This window comes from Malurus melanocephalus, unplaced genomic scaffold, assembly GCF_030028575.1.
Source record: "Malurus melanocephalus ecotype Western Australia unplaced genomic scaffold, MMel_1.1 scaffold_2, whole genome shotgun sequence".
Lineage (NCBI taxonomy): Eukaryota > Metazoa > Chordata > Aves > Passeriformes > Maluridae > Malurus > Malurus melanocephalus.
The window spans coordinates 7,267,514-7,291,796 of NW_026623234.1; the positions used below are offsets into that span (position 1 = coordinate 7,267,514).

The 24,283-nt window shown below is 40.9% G+C and overlaps 1 protein-coding gene across 2 annotated transcripts in view; it reads left to right on the forward strand.

The window, feature by feature from the left end:
• Positions 1-412: 412 nt before the first annotated feature.
• MAP3K9 (mitogen-activated protein kinase kinase kinase 9) overlaps positions 413-24,283 on the forward strand; it is a 55,239-nt gene continuing 31,368 nt past the window's right edge. For both annotated transcript variants that reach the window (XM_057366840.1, XM_057366849.1), the window contains exons 1-2: positions 413-929; positions 5,983-6,396. In XM_057366840.1, coding sequence (XP_057222823.1) covers positions 629-929; positions 5,983-6,396 — 715 coding nt within the window. In that variant the 5' untranslated portion in view covers positions 413-628. The remainder of the gene's footprint in view (positions 930-5,982; positions 6,397-24,283) is intronic.

Sequence of the window (24,283 nt, forward strand, 5' to 3'; positions counted from 1 at the left end):
CAGGGGGCGCCACCCCGCCCCGCCCTCAGACCGCCCCGCCCCGCCCCTGTCTCGTGTCATGCCCCTCTCCCCGGCCAATGAGAAGCGGCTGGGGAGGAGGAGCTCGGAGAGCGCGGCCCAATRGGAAGCGAGAACTGACGCGGCGGTGGCCAATCGGAGAACACACCGGTGAGAGCGCGATCCGGGGCCGGGGACCGGGCGGGRAGGGGGCGTGGCCAAGGGAGCGCGGGCCCTCAATCAGGTGAGGGCGGTGCTGACCGGCGGCGGCGGCGGCCAATGGCGCCGCGGGGGTGGTGCCTGCCCTGCCCTTCCCTCCCGCCGCCGAAGCTGCCAGAGAGTCAGGTGGCTCCGGGATGCGCGGCGGCGGCAGGAGGCGGTGGAGGCGGGCGCGGAGGAGGCGGTGGATGGGGGGGATGCGGCGGCTCCTCCACGGCATACGCTGCCTGGTCTCCCCGCTGCCTGCGCTGGGCTGAGGCGGCTCCGCGCCGGGAACCCCCGGCAGCGGCGGCGGCGGCACCTGGTGCCGGCGGGCGTCGGGCCGCATGAACAATAGGCGGCGGTCCCGGCCCCGCCGCTCCCCGCAGAGCCCGGCTRCCGCGGGCGCCTCCCCCTATGGAGCAGTCTCACCATGGAGCCCCTCACCGAGCTCAGCCAGGAGGGCGCGGGCGGCGGGGAGCCGCCGGGCGAAGGGCCGCTCTGGACCGCTGTCTTCGAGTACGAGGCGTGCGGCGAGGACGAGCTGAGCCTGCGGCCGGGGGACGTGGTGCAGGTGCTGTCCCGGGACTCGCACGTGTCCGGCGACGAGGGCTGGTGGACGGGCAAGATCGACCAGCGCGTCGGCATCTTCCCCAGCAACTACGTGAGCAGCGGCGTGCAGGGGGGCGGCCCGGAGCTGCGCACCCGGTACCCGCCGCCCCCCGCCATACAGCGTAAGGGAGCCTGGGCCTGGGGCGGGGGGCTCGGTGCAGCGCCTCCTCGGGGAGGGAGGGAGGGAGCCAGGGGAGAGGGGGAGAGGGGGAGAGGCCCGGTTCCGCCTCCCTGTCGTGAGCTTGGGGTACGTATGGGAGCGGGGACGGGACCGGCGGGTCTGCCGACGTTGTGGGGGGAACCGAGGCTCGGCCCTCCCGATGCCCCTGCGGGGAGGGCTTGGCCCGGTCCGCCTGGTCTGGCCCTTCCGTGGGTCCTGTTGGCAGCCGGGGCCTCCGCGCAGGGGGGAGGGAAGGCCCATCCCCGCCGTGAGCGGCCGTGGGAGGCCGCGGGCCTAGCCAGCGGCGGGGGGGCCCGCGATGGCCTTCAGCGGGGAGCGGAGGGGCTTCGGCGCCTCTGCTCTTCCCACCCTGGGGATGCCCCAGGCCCCCGGTCTGTTCCCTTTCCCATTCGCGGAGGTATTCCTGCTGCTCCAGTGCCCTTCTGTCTTCCAGGCTAGCGCGCTGCTCCCCGGGAGGCAGAGCCTCGCTCTGTGTGTTGTTAGCATTTTATCGACGCCGGGAGCAGTTTTCCCATTGTTAAAACCTGTGYTTCCAGGGGCTGATAAATTTTCTTTCAACGACAGAATCCTGGCGGCTGGGCAGTGGTGGAGTCACCAGGCTTTAAGAATATTCTTAAAGAAAGGTTGCTGGAAGGGAAGCAGTTGCTTTCTGAAGTGTTGATTCACTGCTAGTACTTGTTCAGTATCATCCTACTTACTCACCAAAAGCCTATTATTTCTGACTGAAAAATTCCCGAGTTGACTTGTGTTACCAGGTTCCTCTGGCCTCCAAAAAATTTTGTCCTAAAATGCCAGTGATTGWGTTCTATCCACATTTGGATATCTGWGCTTGCTTGACTGTGTTGTGACGCTGAAGGCACAAGGGGATTGGTTTGTTTCCATGAATTTCAGTGCAGTTTTGAAGCCTTTGTTGGAGACAGAGAATAGGGGTGTTTCATGTATACATTTTTTTAGTCACTATGTACACTTGTGGAAAGAGAAACAGCATGGAATGACTGTTTCTAGATTCCGTTTATCTATTACCATTGACAATTCAGGCAAAGATAATGCTTTTTTTTTTTGAGCAGTAGAGAAAAATCTTTGGACTAGTAGGCTTTTCTAGAAGGTAAAAGAGTGAAAAGATTCTTTGTCCTATCTGGGCCATATCTCCAAGGAATACAACTAACAGCTTTTTTCTTACTCTGTATTCTGCTTGAAAGCATTTAGGTAAAACTCAGTAACAGTAGCATTGCCCTTGGGCTTGTGAAGGGACTAGGTGCTGTTCCTTTTTTTCATGCTGCAGCAGTATAGGTAAGTTACTCTATTCCCCATACACAGAAAAAGCTGTAAATGAATGCTTASTAGATGTTGCTTTTGAGACAATTAGCAGAACCATTTCTACAGAACTTTTTGAACTCTCAGCTCCTGTCCTGTTTTGAGTGTTCTCATTCAGGCTTTGTAACTGTGGATTCTTCTTTCTTGCTGCCTCTTCTATGGGTTGATAGTTCACAAACAGTGGTGGAGTTGTACCTTCCTCCTTCATCTTTGCCGTACTCTTCCTGTGCTGCAGCAGGACTATACTACTTCTCTTCTGTTAAATTATCAACCATGAATTCATGATAAAATAGAATTTATTGCCCTCCAGTAGATATGTATAATGCCTAAGGAGCATGTTGGTTTTTTTAAAAGAAACAATGCAATTTTGACAGGGGTTGTCATTGAATTGGATTTTCAAGTTGAATATTAGAAATCCTTTGCAAGGAATGCTATCTTCTTTGAGAGCTGATGGTRTTAGTTTGGTAGCTGTTTAGAATGGGAATAACAGTCTACTGTTATAGTCTGTAGTCTAATAAGTCCAGTTTTGCAGCAGTGATGCAAAGTATTGTTCTGGACTTGCATCTCTGCACAAAAGCTGTTTTTACTTGTTTTCCTGAAGTTTATGTTCATGTTTAATGGAAATTTGGGAATATAAGTCCTAGAGTTCCTCTTCTACTGAGAGCTGTACTAGTTTAGTTGGTAATTTTAGCCATCCACGTAGTGTGCTTGAATCTTGCCTCRGTGAGGGTATCATGAATGGTAAAAGTAGCCTGTAGAGGCTGTCAGCAGTGGGCCAACTTGGAGGACTCTCATCTGGCTATGAGCTCTTACAMACTGTAGGCTGAATTAAATAGATTAATCATATGGTCTATTAAGTGCTGATTAAACAGCACCTACTTTACAGTTGTCAACATGGCCACTGGTTCATGGTGTATAGTCTCTGTAATTCCTTTTCAGTCCCTAGAGGAATGATAGCACTTCAGTTCTTAAATTCTGTATAGTCTAGTACAACCCATCTATCAAATTACACTGGTGTTAGAGATGGGGTTAGTGTGTTTGGAAATGTGAAGAAAAACAAATATTTTGTGCCCTAATGTAGCTGTGTAATTCAAACTGTGAAAGTGAATATACTAATTCAGCACAAAATACCTTTCAAAAACCCCAAATAAAACATTTTTTAAAAATGAGGGTTTTTTTTTTTTTTTTTTTTTTTTCCTAAATAAGTAACCCAAGAGGGTGAGCTGGCCAGTTTGCCTTGCAGAAAAATATATTTCCAAACAAAAGCTAAGGTCGTACTTCCAGGTAAAAGAACATTCCATGTCACACATTAGATTTCATCCGGAAGCTGAAGTCTCTCGGTTTTACATCCCACCCCTATTAATTTGTGCCTCGAGCAGGGATGTGTTTTTTTCTGATGGAAAATGGGTGGCAGCGCACGAAGTGTTCTATTTTCCAGTCCTTCGGTTTCCTTTGCCCATCTCGTTCTCCTGCCTGCCACCTTCCTGTCGCGCTTCTCCCCAGCACTGGGTCGGGGGAGGGAGCGGGTGCGGGGGCCGCAGGGCTGTCCTGTCCCATCCCATCCCGTCCCGCCGTCATCGCTGCTGCCGGAGCTGTCCCTTCAGCACCTGCGGGCCAGCGGGACGGCGCGCTCAGCGCCTCGTTGGTGTCTTCTCAATGCGTGAAATGCCCGAACATCCGCTGTGAACAACACTGGAACGCTGTGTGTCCGGAGTTAGCGGGGTGGGCAGTCACCTTAGTGCTATGGCTGGTGTGTTCGTTCATTTTCAGTCTTTTAATTGACCCACTGTTCCTAGGAGCAAGTTAATTGAGGATTCTACCAGCACTGAAATTCTGCTGACTGAAGAGATAGGACTCAACATCTGATTTCTTTAGCTCTTTTATTCGTTGGAAATACAAGAGAAACTCTTTTTGTTATTCTCAGTGACAGGGTAGTTTCACATGTGGAGTTATTGTCATTACAGTCTTGTTTTAAGATTCCAGTCTTTCTGGTCAGAGTCTGGTTTCCTTTCATGTTTTCGAGTAATCTGTGTCTTGAGTATTTGAGCACCAAGGTCCCTACTGTAGGACTAAAATCTTCTTTGTTGTGCAAATCCTTGAAGCTCAGAGTGTTATGCAAAGTAAGTATTCACTGTAAGAAAAGAATAAATTCTCTGTGTTCTGGACTGGAAGAGACTTTTTTTTTTTCATTTTAGAAGAGTTTCCTGGTCGGTTTTCTGTCTTGTTTCCCATTAATCTTTTATTCATGGAGCACTAGGTAAAGAGCACAGGCATCCTTATTAAACTAACTCATACATTTGACTAACTTACAAAAGTAAGCCAACTTCTGAAAAATCATGTTCAGGAAAGATAGAGCTCAGGCAAAAAAATGAAGCCTGTAGCTGTGGACAGAAGAGTTTATATTTGTCCCATGTAGTTTTGTGACAAAGTTTTGTCTATAGGCTTACATTAGGAAAGACATTTGATTGGAATAAGGAAACTAGTTGACCTAAGTGGGATCTAACATGCTCCCTTACAAAGCTAATTTCCTTTCTACTAGACAAAGTAGGGGGAACCATGTCAGATTTGGCATTTCAAATTAAGGAAAGTATTAAAAGCTTGGTGACTTTCTGTTTAAATCTTGCATTATCGTATTCTTCCTTTAAAACTTTWAAAAATTTCATTGACTGTAATTGATAACCATGCAAGTATCAGACAGAATAGCATCAGTGGTAACCTATCACTACTCTAAATTAAGCTGTGTCAACATGTTTTCATTGGTCAGTATGTGGAATTTTCATTCTACATTAGTCAGTGGGTTCTTTTGTCCACCCATATTAACTGTATTTAATGTTCAGGATATATTTTCTCATTGCTTTTGCTCCAGGTGCAATTTGTGTGCTGAACTGAGACATCTGCATCTGTGGATTTTTTTCCTATACAATGACAATTAGCCACCAGTCACTATGTCAGCCTGTAAAGTGTAGCTGTGAGTGTATGGGAATCGGAAGTTTCTGTAACAAAAATGCTGTATGCATTAAATAAAAAATGTTTCTCTTATTGCTTGCTCTGCACCCTCAGTATGTGGTTTCATCCATCTGTTTAGTCACACTATTGTCAGTAATGTCAGGACTGGTTAACAGATCTCATGTGGTGAAYGAATCTGCAAAGCCTGAAGAGATGCAGTAGGATAAGTGTGATTTGGGAAGGACTAAAAGATTGTGGTGGCAGTTCAGCAAGAGACTTTCAAATAAGGGACAAATGGAGAAGTRTATCTATTTTGTGTTGAGTTTGAGCTATTTCACATTAAGCACTGTATTGTGAACACAKTGAAGATTAGTTGGTGAGTGTGTTTTTCTTTTTTGGCATCTGTGCTGTCAATGAGAGTTTATCCTTAAGGGAGGTAGGGGCAGGGGCATCAATCTTACAAGGGTTTAAGTGTGGTAAGAGGAGGCTATTTTACTGTTTTACCATTTACAGTGAGTACTTCATACAGGTTTTRTGACACTGCAAATCTTTTTACCATACTGTTTGGCATTAAAACATTGTCAGAAAGGCCTACTTCTTTGCTTTGTATTTGTTTTGGAGTTAAAATTGACCCTTCCCAGGATAAGGGTGAGGTCAGCCMACATGCACCTTCAGCTGATATACAGGCTATATAGTTGCTAAATGCTTACATCTTTTTTTTCCTTTTTCCCTAGTCCTGGAGATCGACTTCTCAGAGCTTGTTCTGGAAGAAATCATTGGCATAGGGGGCTTCGGAAAAGTGTATCGAGCTATATGGGTAGGAGATGAGGTTGCTGTCAAGGCAGCTCGCTATGACCCTGATGAGGACATCAGCCAGACCATTGAGAATGTCCGCCAAGAGGCCAAGCTCTTTGCAATGTTAAAACATCCCAACATCATTGCCCTCAGAGGCGTGTGTTTGAAGGAACCTAATCTTTGCCTGATCATGGAGTTTGCCCGTGGAGGATCGCTCAATAGGGTGTTGTCTGGTAAAAGGATACCTCCTGACATACTGGTGAACTGGGCAGTGCAGATTGCCAGGGGAATGAACTACCTGCACGAGGAAGCAATTGTTCCCATAATTCACCGTGACCTCAAGTCCAGCAACAGTAAGTGCTACACAGTCAAGGGTCAGGGTGCTGGGATGTAGTTTTGGGAAAAAATCGTACAGAGAAAAGATGGGAGTAATGTTAACTTAGGAAYCCTTTCTTGTGAACCACTGTATCCTCTAATTCAATCCCAGAAGGGTTTATTTTTATACAGTATGGTGCTACAGATCACAGGAAACATATAAATGCCTTCAGCTCTGTAGAAGCAACTTAATTGATTGGATGCAAAAGCAACTGTAASTGAAGAATACTTTCCAATAGTTCATATTCATATAGTGTCTAGGTTTTATTGGCATTTCAGCAGACTTCTTATATTACAAAGCCTTATTGAACTTAAAATGTGTATTATTCTTCCACTCTTTGGAAGGTTAAATGCTTCTTTATAAAGAAGATCAGTGCTCCTAAGCTTACATTTTACTTGCTAGAYTTTGCTGTATAGATGAGCTACAAGTCTGTTTTCCTTATGGGAAATTTAACCCAGCTGAATTGGATCTTCTCTTTATCCATCGTAGAACTGGTGTTGACAGAAACATTAACTTACGTAAATAAAGTGTCCTTGTACACCCTAGGACTTCAACTGTTGTTTGTGGTGCTTTACATGATACAGCTCACCCACTGGAGAGCATGGGGACTGAACTTTGGTAGTTAGGATTGTGGAAATCATTGTGATTTCAGCTACTCTGCAATACTGATAGCGTTACTGTCTTGCTTGGGTGTTCTTGTAGTGTGTCTCTTTTCACAAACATAAAACTTCTCAAAGTCAAACACATGCATAGAACATTGCTTACAAGTGTTGGAGCAAAGTGCTGCTGTGGTTTAAAGTGTGTCATCTCCTTTCCTGATGCCTTTATGCTGCTGTTTAGCCTTTCTCTCTGCTTGTCTGATTCTAGATGGCACGAGCAAACACAGACCTGCGTGTTGGCTATGGTGGTTTAGATTGGTGTGTTAGTATGAACTTGTCATTTATGACTTGAGTTAATAAGAAACTGTATGAACTGGGTGACTGGGATGCAGGCATATGTTCCCTTTTGCTTTGAGGGCAGGGACATTAGCAAAGAGGTCTGACAGATGGGAATTTTAATGTCTTAAATAGATTCACTAGAGCTAGTGTTAACCATTTCAGTGCTGTAAATTTCCAGGCCTTGCAATGCCTTCCTATGTTTTTTTTGGCCTTAAAAGCTGTGGGAGTGAATTTATGTAGCTGGTTGTGGAAGAGTAAATGAAGTTATTATTAGTTCTTGTTAGTGAGTTTGCAAATAGGAACTTTTAAATTAGTATTATTACCAGTATTATTCTTCTGGTAAAAAGTTTCACATTTTGTTAGAGTAAGGCAGTCTTAATGTTGATAAAGATTTCCTGATATCTAAACCCTTCCCTTAGAGATGGCAATATATGTGGGCATGTTGATTAATGCTGTAAAATTAAGGAATTATTTGCTTAGTTACTGGATGACTGGCTGCCCCTGTGAATAATAAATAATTGCCTTTTAGTGTTAAGTRTTTTCTTAGGTAAGGAGGAAAGACACATTTTGCTAACAGGCCACTAAGATTTTCTTGCTAAGTGCTGGTTGAATGAGGTTTAGAATGAAAGTTATTTCTAATGTAAACAACTGTTAGCTTCTGGTATTTCACTGTTTTATTTAGACCAGAGACCTCTAATTGAAAAGGGAAAAGCATCAACAAGAGAACCAGCCCAACCAGAGGGACACCACTGCACAGTGTTACCAACCAAACAGATACCAATGCTATAAAACATCTGGACTGTCAGGAGCAAGACAGTTCTCTTGTCACAATGAATCAGCAGAGTGTAATTGTGCTACCCTTAAATTGTGAGAAGTTGCTACATGTATTRCTGTAATTTCCCTCATATGGGAGGAAGCAATAGTAAAGAAAGAGGAAGAATGAGTGGGAATGCCTGTGAAAGGATTCAGAGACGTTCTGTGTTTGAAGGGGAAAAGTAGGGAAATTACATGGTGGTTGTGACCAAGATAGCATCCTATCTAGTAGAGAAATGATGGGTATAGGAAAATTCTCTCCCAGCTGACACTGGAGCAAGCAATATTACATTTGGGAAACTGAAAAAATGTAGGAGCTGGTACTGGAGGGAAAGGCTTGAGTTACTTTAAAGAAGAATTATTGGTTTGTTTCTCTCTTATGTAGTAAGATAAATTAGTAACCTTGGGTATGGGCTTGATTTATTACAACTGCTGTTTATTAAACAAAATGGAGTTCTTCATTCTGTGCTGTGTGGTTGAAGAGAGATTTTAAAAAATACATGCTATTTTAACCATTTGAAATATGTGTTCTTTTCTGAATGTATCTATAGAGCAAGCATCATAAACATTAGATTATGACAATGGTGGAGCATTTTTCTGGGGATAGGGGATTGTAGGATAAACAACTTTGGACTGCCTAAGTCACGTCTTTTTTGATTACTCTGTCATTGCCTTGCTGAAATCCCTTTTCTATTACATGTAATAAGCATCTTAGAAATTTCTCTGCTCAGTTTTCTGTGGAAAGCTTTTTACTAGTTTTGTAAAGATTAGTGGACTAAGTATATTATTGCATTCTGATAAATATATAGCTTGCATTTTGCCCGTTTTTTTGACATAATTTTCTCAATTACCATGGATAATGGAGAGCTGGCTATTTCGTTAGGTTTGTGCTTGTAGAATTACAAGCTTGGAGCATTTTTTTTGCACAAATTACCACCTATCAGGTGACAGGCAGTAATACGTCTGTGGTGAGGGAAGAGCTTCTGCTTGCAAGAACTTGGAAAGGATTTGTGCAGACACTTTTTTTTACATGTACTAAACATCTCCAAGTGCTGTAGAGCTGTCATGGGAGCATCAGCTGTGTTGATCTACTGATTGGTGCTGCCTGCGTTGAGTAATGGATTGTAATTCTCGTACATCTTGTCTTGCGTTCTAGCACCAGCTGGGATGTACACTGTGCATCTGAAGCTGCAGGATGAGTTAGTTTGCAAGTTAGGAATCAAGATGGGGGAGTGGGAAAGAACAGAGTTGCCTTATTTAAAACCAATTTTTCTACTCGAATAGAAGAAAAGAGAATGACTTGTTGTTAGATGTCTGCTTATATTTAGGCAGACACAGAATGCATAAGGATGGTACTTCACGATGTATCTTTTAAGCAGGCCACATTACATTTTGAACATGTCAAGGAGGCACCCTAATACAGGTCTGAGAAATTACCCCATTGTATGTGTATAAAGATTTGGAAAAAAATCCTTTTTTTGATTTCAAGTACTGCAGCTRTATGGACTCAGTATATATCAGAACAATGCTCAGAATACTTGTCAGCGTTACTGGTAGTGTAATAAAGAACAAAGAGTCTTGATTACATTGGGAGGTAACTTTAGTTCATCTGGACTGAACTTCAGACGATTACTTGAAGATTTCATGAGGTGTCTCTTGAGATACTACTCATCAAAAAGCACTCCAATTGTTGTCCATCTTTTTTGGTTAAAAGTAGGAATTTTTTTCTGTTCTATAGTTTTTCTTAATTTTTTTCTTCACTTCATTTTCATAACTTTACAGTTAATGCTAATCTATTTAGAGTGTAGGAAAAGTGCTCTGTACRTTTCATATTTGTTTGAGGAATATTTATTGTAAATCTTGGAGGTTCTGAGGGCTGCCTGTTTCATTGCTTTGGAGATGCAATTGGGAAGTGAGTAGAGAAGGGTTTTTGCAGAATAAGTTGCACACCTGTGATTTAGTTTTAGAGACCCTGAAATMATTTTGTTGAGTGTGAGTTCAGCTAGCAGTAAGTCTGGTAGACAAGTGTTCCAGTGGCATTACCAACTCATACCACTCGTATAACTGTATAAGAGAAAGAAGATAAGTAAGGAAGGCTATTTGGTTCTGCTGTGTGAGGAGATAAGTATTTCTCTTTTTGTTTTGGGCATTTGATTTAAGGGATTCAATTTATTCTGTAAGAAAATTAATCTTATTAACCTGACAGGATCCTCACTGGCTGCTGCTGCTTCTGTTCATCTGGTCAAATTTCCAACCTTTCCTTCTTTAACTGCATGTTGGTSAGCCATTGAACATACGTTGGGGAATCATTAGCAGGCCTTTTTCAATGTGAAAGCACCTAAATAATCTAAATGCTGAGCTGTAGAAAAAAACAGCTAGAAATGCCCTCTGAAGTCAACATCATTGCACTTAGAACAGCTCTGCGAAGAACGAAAATGGGAAACAAGAGTTTCCCTTCCTTTTGTTTCTCATCTGTGATTTGAGTGTCTTTTCAGGCCAGAGAAAAGTGCCTGCCATATAATGCTCAAGATCAAAAAGGTACAGTCTTGTTGGTTATAATAAAGTATTGTAAATAACAAAGCTGATCCTGTTTGTCTRTTTGTCTGTCAGTGTTAGATATGCCAGCATTGCTATAGGAATAAAGCCAGTTAACTAATACTGCAGAGAATAGCAAAAGCATATTTGCTCTTTTCTTTACTGTCTCAGCAAAAAAAGTGTTTGTTATTTGCACTACATTGAAAGATTTTGCTGAGGGTGTTCATGCCATTGAGCAAAGTGCTTTTTAAAAGTCACCATGGTTGTGTTTCACARCGTGGCACAGAAGATTAGCAGGAAAATGACATCGCCAAGGTCAAGGAAAAAGGAAAGGACAGAGGTCAAAATAAACCCCAGCAAGGGTTTTGATTCAGGAAGTCAGTGGTCTTCTGTTCTAGTTATTTGAAGTCTTTATCTCTCCTGCTTTTTGCACCACCASTGTAAGTTTGTGGTGTCCTGAGATTCCAAGCACTAGCTTTCCAAAAGAATTACAAACTCTGCTATAGCTTTGCTTATTTAATGTAGTTAAGCCTTTATCTGTTTATAAAGATGCCAGTAGAGCTGACTTTCCACATGGTCTATAGATAGTTGTTCCTAGGGCTTACAATATTCCTTGGTTTTTATTTTAATCCAGTCATAGCTGACACTTTTCTGGTGGTCTTTTCAGAGGAGGAAAAGTACTTGTAATCCTTTTCATCTGTCTGGCAGAGGTGTTGAGAAGAACTGTGCCAGAGACTGCTGAACATATGTTGGCAGATCAGTTTGAAAGTCTGCACCAAATTATTATTGCTGCTTCTGGTACTCCAGTGTAATTTGCTGAGTAACTCTCCGGTGTTGTACCTTCTATCAGAATGGATTTCTTTTGTCAGTGCAATTAAATTACTGTGAGTAATGGTTCGTGTATTATAATGCTGTGTAAAATATAGTGAAGCTATTTCAATGATATCTGAATGCTTTTCACTGAGTGGATAATTGATCTTGGCTCAGTTCCATRGTACCTTGCACTGTAAGGGGAGAGTGGTAGAAAGGTGAATTTTTTAGGGGTAGTAGTTGTGGTGTGAAAGACAACAGCTAGGAGATGAATTTGCAGGGAACAAAAATCAGTAAAGCTCCTTTTTTCTTCTTCTAAGTTTAAAAACTGTGTACAGTAGAAATCAYGCCTTTTAAACAGCCTGAATATACTCCTAACGCTGATGAAAGAAGACTTTTCATATTCTGCCCATATCAATTATCCCATTCTATCAACAAGCTATAAAGTATTGCCAATAGTACATAATTTCTAGTCCTGGTTACTCTGTTTATATTTCTGTCTCGCCCCTGAGTATCATAATTTGTGTTGATATTCTGGTCACTTGTATTATCGTTAAAAAAAACCTTCCAAATAACTATAATTTGTTGCATGTGGTAATATAATGAGGAAATTCATCCCATTAATACTACACATTTTCATTGAAAAGACAGAAAAAAAWTTTTTTTTTGTACTGTTAGTGCACAAGATGCAAATCATGCATGAAAGTGTCGCTAGTTTTAAAGATGTTGAGATACCAGGAATTCACAGAATTAAGATGACAGCTTGTATATTATACTTTGGTACTTTGCTGGGTTTTTTCTTCCTTTTGTAAATTGGTGCAACTGTTTTCCTCTCAAAGAGGTTTGACAGATGCTTTCATGTTGTAGTTTTATTTTCATGTCTTAGTAGATTTCTGAGAATTTCAGAGTTAAATATATCTTCTGTAAGTGGTTTGTTTAAGTTGAGTATGGATTGATATGTTCACTGTTAATTGCAAATCAAAAATAGAAAGTCTTTATGAATTGTTTGATGTCCACAAGAACACTTTGGTATCTTCCTGTCCACACTAAGTAGTAAAAAGGCAACTTCACAGATGGAATATGTTACCTTCATAGACAAGTATGGAAAGAGTCCCTCTTGTTTTTAAGAAATGGTGTCTGTTAGTTTTGAAAACCTACTAATATCCTTTTCATGTATTTGTGCCACTGTATACATTTTTACAGGGTTCTCTTTGCTCCTAAGAAGAAATAGCTTAGAGTTGTGGCATTAGGCACTTTATTSAAACTGTGCATATGGAAGCAAAGAATAGATCTAAGCATGGTCATGCAGCAGGTGTCTGTAGGCATCCCCTGAATTTACTGTCTGACCATCTGTGACAGAGCTGGGAAAGATCTGTGTTCTTCTGAGATTTCTAAAGAGCTGGTCAAGAGTGAGAATAGCCTTGTGGTATTTCTGGGAAGCTACAATAATTCTTTGTCCTCCACTTCTTTTTTGGGGTTTTTTTGGTTTTTTTTTTTTTTTTTTTTGTTTTGTTTTTTTTTTTTTTTTTTTTTTTTTTTTTTTTTTTTTTTTTGGTGTTTCTTCCACATCAGTTAACTTAATTTGAATTTTGACTGACTTCTGTCAGCAGCTTCAGTTTTGCTTTTCTTACCAATCAATTCCGTTCAGAATTTCAATGTATCTGAAACAAATGTGCCCTTGAAGTGTCAGACATTAAACATAGTCTTGCTCTTTGAAGTGATGATTCATCTCCCAAGATGATTCTTTAATTTTAAGTCATATCCCAGTTTGAAGACTGTATATTTCCTTATGATAGGACCGGAGAAGCCTTAAGCTGTTTGAAAGAATATGAGGTATAGCACATGTAAGTAGCTGCTTTTTGATAAGTATTTGCTTTCTGTTCCTGTTCTAGGATAGTTTGTTATGTTGGTGTGATTTTGATTGCCAAAAGATTGCCAAAGTTGACTGGTGTGTCTGCTAATTGCTTGTTAATTTCCAACTGCTAATGGAAAGTCTTCTTCAGACCCAAGCTTTTCRCAGATATGAAAAAACATAGTAAAAGAACCTCATGCACCAAGTAGAGAAACTATAGCAATGCATATTAGTTTAGAATTACGTTGTTTGGTTTCATCACTATTTCTTAAGGCCAGAAAGAAGAGCTGTTGCCCACAGAACAGTAAATCTTTGTTTCCCAGCCTGTAGAATAGTCATTATGGTGGTAATTGCAGCATGGTGAAGCATCACTTAGGGTCCTCCTGGGAAGGCAGTAGCCTGAGGACATGCAGCCTTCCTGTGAACTATTTGTATTACTGCCACACAACCCTTCTACTTTGTTTTCTAGAAGCATTGTTGTGTTGCTCACACATCTGTTGTAATATTTTTTCTTAAGAACAAAAATACCCTCCCAAAATAGCAAGCATTATCTAGAGCACATAGTCCAAATTGTCTCTAAAATTCTGTATTTCCATATTTTGTGCTTTGAATGCTGTGTGTCTTGTGTCTGGGATAATTTTTACAGCTACAAGCCAAGCTCCTACTTTTCTATATGTCCAGCTCTGATGCTTTATCAAGCAGGCTCCTGGAATTTGCTTTGGCCATTGAGAAATATTAAGATCTGCTGTTTGTGTTACAACTGGAAATATCTAAAATGCAAGCATGCCTTTTGCCTTGTATAGACTTACTGTTGAGATGTGTAGCAAATGATAGTCAGTGTGCCTGCAGCTCCATTTACTAGTAACAGGTAAATACTAAGATTTTGTTTATCACAACAATCACTGTGGTTAAATTGGGGATTCCTGAGAGGTTCCTGGTACACTGTAAGGAAATGCTAGTCTGAATAATTGCTGCTAGGATGGTATGTATAAGGGTGGTCAGATATATGTGAGCCMGGTCATGTGGTCCACTTATCATAAAAGTATTACATTTCCTGTTGTTTCTCCTTTATGAATATGGGCCTAGGAAAGATGTTAGAGAGAATAGTTGTTAGTTGCTTTTGACTGCATTGTTCAAGAATCCTGAGAATAAGAAAAATCCTGTATCTTTGATTAAAATAACTTGATATGTCTAATTCTGCTTGTTGAAGTATTGTCAGATTTACGGATTTGCTTTTTCTTGTTTAATATAATCAGTCACAATATAACCATATTGTATGGTTTTGATATTATTATGGTCATCTGGTAACCAGGGAATATTYCTAATGTTTCCTCAGGTTTCTGTGTAGTCAGAATCTTTGATCACAGGATAAGCTGGTCAAAAAAAAACCTAACAGAAATGTAGCACATAAAAAAGTGAACAGCTTTCTGATAACTCTGTTTCATGAGCTGTTATCTTATGTGGACTTTCATGTGTAACAATGCAGGAATACCCTCTTTCACAGCAGTTGGCAACTTATTCTGTTCACCTTAGGGTCAAACTCTGCAGTATTCAAGAAACTCTGAATTTCACTGTTGTAGCTTAATGTTGATTTTGCATCTAAGAGCCTTTTAACGTTTGTTATGATGAGTGAAAATGCACCTGCATATCATCTAAAATTTTTTTAGGTTAAAACTGATGTAAAACACCCCACAAAAAACCCCAGCTTCTCGTGTGGATTATGCTGCTGCCTGTGAAGTTTTTATGTCTTTCTTACCTTCTAGATTTTGGAGTACCAGCTTATTCCATTAAYGAGTTGGTGTTGGTGTTATTTACTGTTTCATAGAGATGAATAGATGATGAATGATGAATTGAAATCAAAACAACTCAGTTCTGCACTACCTTTCATCTTCATGAATTTAATGTTTATGTTTCCCTGGAAACAGCTCCCAGTGAACSAGCATTATGATTAAATCTCTCTTCAGACAGTTTCTTGAGTGACAAATCATGAATGTCTTTCATGTGATTTTACTCTTYCCTTCCTTTTTGTTGTTGCCTAATACAGTTCTTGATTTGTTGCAGGCTTTCAAACTGATACGGTTTGGCAATGCCCTGTGTTGAGTACTGATGTAATTATAGCTTTTCCTTCGAGCATTTAACTGATAATGAAGGGTACAATAATCCATGACTGAGCTAAAGGTTGTTCCAATGTCAGCAGTATGGTAGGATTTAATCTGAAACCAGAGCTGAACAGCTGTATTTTCCCCTAAAACTCAACCTGAGCATTGTCCAGGRGTATTCAAAGTGTTTTGTACAGATCACTAAAGCAATAAGACTTTTTTCAGCCTGGCTAGGTGAAAGGATCGATTCTAAATATATCGGGGCTTTGGAGGCCTTTCCTCTCCCCTCCCCCATTATGCATTAGCTCTTTAGTATTACTGTACTGCATGGCTTAAAATCCAAGAACTGCAGTGCTGTCACATCCATCACCTCCTCTAGGTTGATAGAAGAGGACAGTCGTGCAGCTTTATGGATTTGCTGAACCTTGACTCGCACCCAGTAATTAAGAAAGTATTGTTTCCAAGATGCATATATTTTTTTAAATGTACTGTTGCTGAACGATTAGTAAGAAAAGAGAAAATATTTGCTTGTTGCTAGAGGTGGTATTTGTGGGTTTTGGTTTTGCTTTAGATGTGGAATTTTGAGTGGGTCTTAAATTCTGTCCTCTCCAGGATCTTATGCGACATTTTTTTTCTGCACCTCAAACAGATATTAGAATAAAGATGCAGTCCTACAGAAATGAATGGCAGAGTACGCAGCAGAAGGTAGGTAAAGGCTACATGCGGAAAGCCCAGACTTATTCCATGTGCAKATCTGTTAATCACTTTAAGTACTTTGAATACAGGATCAAGACCAGATTGCTCATTACCTGGATACTTGTGAAGCAAAKCTGTGCCAGCTGACTATGGAAGGTAGAGCTAAAATTGCAAATTAGGTTCTGGCAAACTGCTACAATATGAAATCTCATTTTGGAGCGAATTTTTGAAATCCTTTCCCAAATTCTTAGTCCTGTCCTCAAGATAGAATGGCAGTGTACTGCCAATAGGACTTAATAATTAAAAAATGATTGCCTGGCAATCTCAGTCCATTGTTCTCTTTGCAGTAGTGCTGCTTTTTGGATTTGTTAGGCAAACTGCAGACTCAGTAGCTATCTTCGGTCTCTGAGACAATGCAGCAGCATGAAGCAGTATATTAAGGTCATCTTTTTATCTAATATCCAGTATTTACCACCTCCACCATCTTTGCTAACATATATCTTAAGAAGTTTTGCTTATTTCTAGGAAGGCAAAATAGTATTGGAAGAACCAGAATAAGTTCAGTGAAACCTCTTCAAGTGCAAGAATATTTTTGTTTCTTCTACAAATGCTTGTCTCCTTGAAATAAGGTCTGTTCAAAAGTACAGGACAATGGTTTAATACTTCTATTACTGTAATACCTTCTGTATAAGAACCCTGAAGATTTCAGAATGCATTGCATTTCTTCAGAGTACAGTGGAACTTTTAATTGTGTTTTCACAAAAAAGCAAGTAGAAAAAGTAGTAATTGGCCCATTCAAGAAGCAAAACAAGATTACCAGATTTTTCTGAATTAGTCTTAATTTAAATTTATTAATCCACATTTGCATGAATTTCACAGCATTGCAATAGTTGAAAGTGTTTGGGCTGGAAATAGATCTAGAAGGCAGCAAAATGGATTTATATGAAGTGCAAATTATACCTATTGTAGGGAGATGAAGGAAAAAATTCTATGGGCTTAAAATTGTCCCAGTTGTGAAATTCCAGGGTCTGTGTGTGTCAGGGAAGAAATTAAAATTAAAATAAAGCTCCTTCAGAGCTTTCCTGGCTTGCTTAAGTACTCTGGTGTGAAAAACATCTCTTAGAAAACATATGTGGTTGAGTGAGAAGATTCTTTGTTCAAAACAAAGTTTCCTGTAACAGATTGGCTCAGTTSTGGACATACTCTGCTGTGGGTGGGTGGTGGAGTCTGGATCCTGGGATATTACTCAGTCTTTTATCCTTTCTGGCAAACCTTTGACTTCAGTAAGCCCTTAGCCTTCTTGGGAAATTTGCGTTATGCAATTTTTGGATRAATTTGGAATTATTTGGAGATGGAAATATTTTCTGTTTCCTTCAACTCTTGCACTTGAGACTGCTGTATTGCTTGCAGAGAGAGGTTTTAATGGCAGTAGCTCCCTATATGGGCCTGGATTGCTCTCATACCACAGAAAAGACTTGCATTATTTAGTGCTGAAACCCTGCTCATGTTTTGCATGTAAGGATCTTTGAGTGAAACAGCATGGGTTTTCATAAAGGTTTTACTTTGTTCTTTTGGTAAAGTTCCCATACCTGGGTTTTGGTACTTGAATTACCTAAATGAAGGAATTGATGGGCTGATCCTTATTCACCATCTGACAGCTTTTGGTATTTTGCATTTTGTTAAGTAAAACCACAGTAGGCTTTTCAGGATGGAGGAAGAAATAAAATGTGTCCAGTATTGCACCCACAGTGGGTATTCCAGCAATGATCTTTCACATTCCAGCTCTGACAGGATAAGTATTCCCTACTTTGTGGTTTGCAGTTGGCCTTAGTGATGTTGAAAACAGTGATTGTGCAGCAGCAGATGAGCAAAGGCATATGGGAAAACAAATCTGATACTAGGCTGTTGGATATATTGGTGCTTCAATTGCTCTGGAAAGTTCTGCAGAAATGTGTCAAAAAGGTGTGGGATTATCCTGGGAAAGAAAAGTCAGGCAGACTAGTGTCATTTCATGTCAGTTGGAGTTCCCTTGCCATTTTTTAGCCTTGAGGTCATAGCTAGTGGTCTTTACACTTTTCTTCAATCTTAACAAAATGAGAATAGATGTGGTGAAGCGTTGGAAGTAAAGCAGAAACCTCATTTAGAGTCCAGATAAAAAGAGAGACTGGGKAAGAAACTTCACTGAATCTATGCAGCTAGTTAATGATTTAAATATTAGAATTGAATGTTTCTGCAGCAAGTAAAATAACAAAGATGACATATTTATATCATTTAATCTTCTTGTTGTCACTCCCACCCATTGTTGCTGCTGCCATCTAGCTCTTGGTGTGTGTAAGCCACTGATGTGGCCCTAAGGAGACAAAAGCATTACACAAAGTAATGGGTAGTGGCTCCTGGGAATGGGTGTGAATGGGATACATTTGCAGGCTAAGTGCTTTTGCTGGAGATTCTCCTCTTGTCTTGAGGTGACTGCTTTCCACATTTCTAGATTGTTGGATGGCAAAGCATTTGACCCACAGCAATGCTAATGTTGGTAGACTGGAACAGAGCTACTGAAGTGCACTGACGCTTACAGGTGTTCAGGTATTTCCACCACCTTTGAGGTTTTCAGGCCTGTTCAGCTCTACATCATCTGGGTGCTGTGTCTGTTTGGTAGCCAGCAGTCAGGGCCTCGCATGGGACATCCATCACCTGCTTTGTCTCCAGGTTCAGGAGCTCCCTTCAAGCTCAGGCTTGCTTGAAGTACCTTTATAGTCACTTTTTCTTACATTTCTGGCAAACATGTTTCTTATACTTTTTTCTCCCAACCTGTTTCAAAGCACCGATATCCACGCAAGCAAACTAGAAATACTATTGAATGATAAGGTCTCTGAAAAATTGATAAAGTTTCATAATATAACAATAAAATACAGGAGTTAATGTTGCTTTATCACTAGGTAGTAGRTTTTTTCATGGTCTACCTAGAACTGTTTTATTGAGGTAAAAGAATGGCAGTTATTCTGGCACTAAAATCTGACTCTATTTTCACCATGAAGCAAAGTTACATGGAAGTTAAGGATGAAGCCAGCAATCATCCATTAGTTAGAATGCAAGTTAGAATTATATCCTGATCTACCGCAGGTGACAAATCCAGCTCTTTTTACCACAGTAGGTTTCCTCATCCTCTAGCGTTGTTCCTGACAMATTTCTTTTTGTATGCTTTCAGTTCTCTTTACACTCTGTCTTGCTCTTATTTTTTTTTTTTAAATTTTTCCTTCAATTATTGTGACCATTTCCATCAGACCTGATGTTCATTAGCTGATCGATTTCTATTCTTGGATGCCAGGCTTACTAAATAGCGTCATGCACAGATAAATGACTTGGTGTGAACTGTGAGCTGGACCATGCAAGTGACTGTCTTAGATTTTTTTTCATTTGTTTCACATTTCTTAATATACACACACATTCTCTGGACTTGGTAATGTATCATGAAGTTGTTGTAGCTGTTGTCATGAAGTACAGTGCAACGGTTTGGTTAACTTKCGTGGTGGTATTGCAAGGTAATCCTGCTTCCCTTGGTATTCTTGTTACCAACTTTTGTTTTTTAAGTCAGGAACTTGTTTATTTTCTTGGTGTGCTGTGTGCCAAATAAATTGGGAGTGCAACAGCAGAGTAGTTGAAAAAGCTGAAGCCAGCTTTTGGRATGCCTGGTTGTTCATACTGTTTATGCAGTGGACAGCAGCCCCTTTTATTTACTTTGATCTGTAGAAGTGGGATATTTTTGCTGTGCGAGATCACACTGTAGTAGTTTCTTTATTAATGTTGTTCTGCTTCTGAAGTGATGAGTCAGCTTGTAGCACAAGCAAAGCAAAGGAGTATTCCATTTAGTATTACACTATGCAGATTAACCTAATCCTGTCTCTAGGCYCAGAAACCAGAAAAAGGCAATTAAGACCTTACTTTGCTGCCTTGACACTTAATTTTGAGAGTTGTGGAGCCATTTTCTGCTAGTTCTTTGTTGTTGTTAGCAACTGGATCAGAATATGTTAAAATAAATGTTTGTTTTTCCATACTTGCTGTTTCCCACTGCTTTGGCCCAATGGACACTAGAATGCTGTTCAAACTGCCCAAAAGTATATCTGAAAACTAAAATAACCATTCCAAAAGAAGCAAGCAAAAGTGCCTTCCAGGGGGAGGTATGTGTTTGTGAAAGGCGGTTATAATACATTTTCTGATTCTTCTGGTGTAATGTAATCAGAATAGAGAATTAAAACAGCAGCTGTTGATTTCATTGCCAAGTTTTGTTTCTTAATTTCCCTTGTAAAAAAACTTCCTTTGGTGAAAGCAATCTACCTCTTTAAATGATCTTTTTGTGCCTGTCGGAAGTAGTATAGTGTAGGATTAAAAATAGAAAGTATATGACTGAGGTTTTGTGGAGTGACCAACTCGAAACCTAAGTAAAGATTAATTATATTTGTTTTAGTTATTGGATTGAAAGATTTGGTGCAGATGATTTGTGCATTTATGCAGTATAGAGGAGCATGTTTAGAAGGAGAGTAGATGGTTTGAGAAGAAGAAAACTGAAGGAGAGGGATAGAAATGTATATATTCTGGCAGAAGGATAGAGATTCAGATGTAGTGCTACTAGCAAAATTGGATTGAGGARAAATACTGTAATATAATACCTAGGGTGCTTCTGCAGGCTTGGTAACTTTGACTGACATTAGAATCTGTGGAAAGCCTGCTAGCTATTAATGCACATACAGGATGATACTAATACTGGGGAAGGTAAATTTCCTTAACCCGACCTCAAGAAGTTGGTTTCTGTCACTTTCAACTCTGCTAGAAAAGCTGCTAGCTCAAATCACAAAGAGAATCCTGGGTACATCATCTGTTCTTCCATACTAACTAAATGGTACCAGCGTTGACAGAGTTAACACCCCATCACTCCTTGTACAGATTGAAACTGGAATGAGAAACTCCAGTTGTATCAGGGAAGTCTCTAATGATACTTCTGTATCAGCATCTGGTTTTGCCTGTTGACCAAAAGAGCTTGAAACCTGATGAAAAATCTCGTTACTGGCCAGCATTCAGTGATCTGCAGAATGTACTGAAGTTGCTCTTTGCAAGCTTCATCTGTCTACTTTGGCTCTGGCCTCTTAACTGTTGCTTCAGTAGTCAAAACAAGTAAATTGAACCATATCTTAAGCCACTGGATTTCTTGTATAAATTATACATCTATTCTTCCACATTAGCGTGATTCTGAAGGGGTAAATACCAGGACTTGTTGACAAAGGATGATTCTCTGGTAATAGGGATTTGGCTGCTGAGTTCATTGTGGCAATAAAGACAAACTAAAGGACACAGTTAAGAAAGGCTGTTTGATAGCTGGGACATCTTGCAGGCCTGGCTGCCAGAGTTATTATTATGTGAGCATGATGGTAATTGTTCATGAAGTATTGAAGTGACAAGCACAGGGCATCAGAAATCTTCAGCTAATAGTTTATAGACTTCTACCTATACTCTGAACTACTCAGATGACAGAAAATGCTGTAAAGTTAGTGATGACAGCAAGCTGTGCAATGTTGCCTTTCCTCTTTGTTAGTGCAACTTGTTTTGGCCAGAGCAGAAGCCAAAGCATCACACAGATGGAAACCTCTATTAAAAGAACTGAAAATACAACAATGGCAAGTTAGGAAACTTTTCTCAGGAGTCTGATAGAAAAATAGCTTGATGCTTCTTGTAGGGAACCAAAGATKTTCTTGAAGAATATGGAGGAAGCTCAATAAGCATTTTCCTTTCAAAGAAAAAAGACTGGTCTTCCTCCTGACATAGATAAGTAAGAGGAGGCCCATTGTTTAATTTCTGCCTTTATATCTCAGCTCTCTAATGTGCCTCGATTGACTGTTGTCTTTCAGCACTTGCAGTCTGCCTGGTCTTTGAGGAATAACACAGTGATGTCAAATCAAGTGTCTGTAAAGACACTTGGAAGTCTGTGCGGTAATAAAGTTCTTAGTACGCTCTTAATGGTTGTAATTACACAACTAAATCATGGGTATCTGTGTTTGGATGACTGCCTGGTCTAGGGAAGGTTCTGCTAAGAGGTACTAAGGCAAATTTGGTTATATTCATTCCACACTGGGATACATGGAGATATGGAAGAGCTGTCTTGCTGGACAGAATTTCTGTGAGCTGTAATTAATTTCTCATTGTCAAATGCTTTTTTTCCAGAGTGCAAGTTCCAAGTCTTTCAGGAATATATGAAAACATGTGTGAGCGCTAATGGATTATTACTCCTGTAAGGACACATATTTATAGTACACTTCACCAAAGGTTGCTAACAATTTTGATGTTACTTTAAGCCACTGTGCTTTGCTTTGTACTTGCAGTATATGAAGAACATGGTGATTTGCTATATTAAATTGTTTTGCTCCAGCAGTTGGATGCTGAAAGCTGTCTGAATGTGCTTGTRATACCTGATTTGCTTCACCAATCCCTTTTGCACACTGCTGTTTTGCTTCTACCCACACTACTTAAGATCAGCCTTTTAGTGCTGCAGAGGAAGAAGAGGAGCAGTAGTACATAGCAGACCTTCATCTACAATTTGGCTTACTCTCTGCATGGACACAGGAAGAGATTTCTTGCATGGGCCCTGCTGAAACAGAAAGACTTATCCACCCCTAACAAGCTGACACACATTCTTCATGTTCCTGCTGGTTTGGGTCACAGTCTTCCCTGGTTGCTTGCAAACTATATCCAGTGTCTTTGCTGCCAAACAATCTCTCTTTTGAAGGCTGGGAAATGTAAAATATGAAATCTTTTGTTTTCTACCTATTTTAAACCTCTGTATCACATGCAGGTCTTTAAAAGCAGCAGCCAAGAATGAGACTTACTGCCTTGGTGTATTAGCTGTGTTTTGGTGTAAGTGCTTTATATTTGCACATGAACTTTTTTTTTAGTGTAGCCAGTTGACCCTGGCTGCATTCCAGGTACCCACCAAAAGCCCTTCTATCACTCCTCCACACCTGTGGAGAGAAAATGTAATAAAGGGCTCATGAGTTGTGATAAGGACAAGGAGAGATCCCCCATCAAATACCATCATGGGCAAAAATAGACTCAAAGTAGAGATATTAATTGAATTCATTAGTAAAAAACTCAAAGCAAGATAATGAGAAGTAAAAAAGGACCTTAAAAAAACCACCTTCCCTCCTTCCCAGCTCTACATCCTCCCCCACCAGCCATGCAGGGAGACAGGGAATGGGGGTTATGGTCAGTTCCTCACACATTGTTCCTGTTGCTGCTCAGGAAGGAGAGTCCTTCCCCTGCTCCAGTGTGGGATCTCTCCCACAGGAGACAGTGCTCCATGGAATTTTCCAACCTGAGTCCGTCCCACAGGCAACAGTTCTCCACAAACTGCTGCAATATGGGTCACTCTTCCACAGGGTGCAGCCCTTAAGGCACACTTGCTCCAGTGTGGGTCCGCTRTGGGGTCACAAGTAACAGTGACAAAGTGTGGGCTTCACTCTCCACAGGTCTGCAGAGCCCGTTCCAGTATGGCAGGGTCACAGCCTCCTCTCAGGCATCCATCTGCTCCAGCATGGGTCTCCTCCATGGGCTGCAGGTGGATCTCTGCATCCCTGTGGTCCTTTATGGGCTGCAAGGTCACAGCTGCTTCACCATGGTCTGCACCACAGGCTGTAGAGAAAGCTCAGCTTTGGTGCCTGGAGAACCTCCTCCCCTTCTGCACCGATGCTGGTGCATGTGGAGTTGTTCCTCTTGCATGTTCTCTCCTTCTCTTGCTGCAATTGCATCTGCATGATGCAATTTTTTAAATATTATAACTAYTTTTTAACTATTATAACTATTTTTTAAATTCTGAACTATGTTTTCACAAAGGTGTTACCAWCGCTTCTGATAGGCCCACCCTTGGCCAGCAGCACATCCATCTTGGAGCCACCAGGGTTTGGCACTGCTGTACATGGGGGAAGCTTCTAGYGTATTCCTCCCACTCCCCTCCTGCTACCAAAACCTGGCCATGCAAATTCATTACATTTAGGCCAGATGTTCATCATCTGGCCAGTGTTAGTTCAGTCCTGATTGATGAAATCTGTTAAAAGATGGAAAGGTGTGTTAACTYTGTAA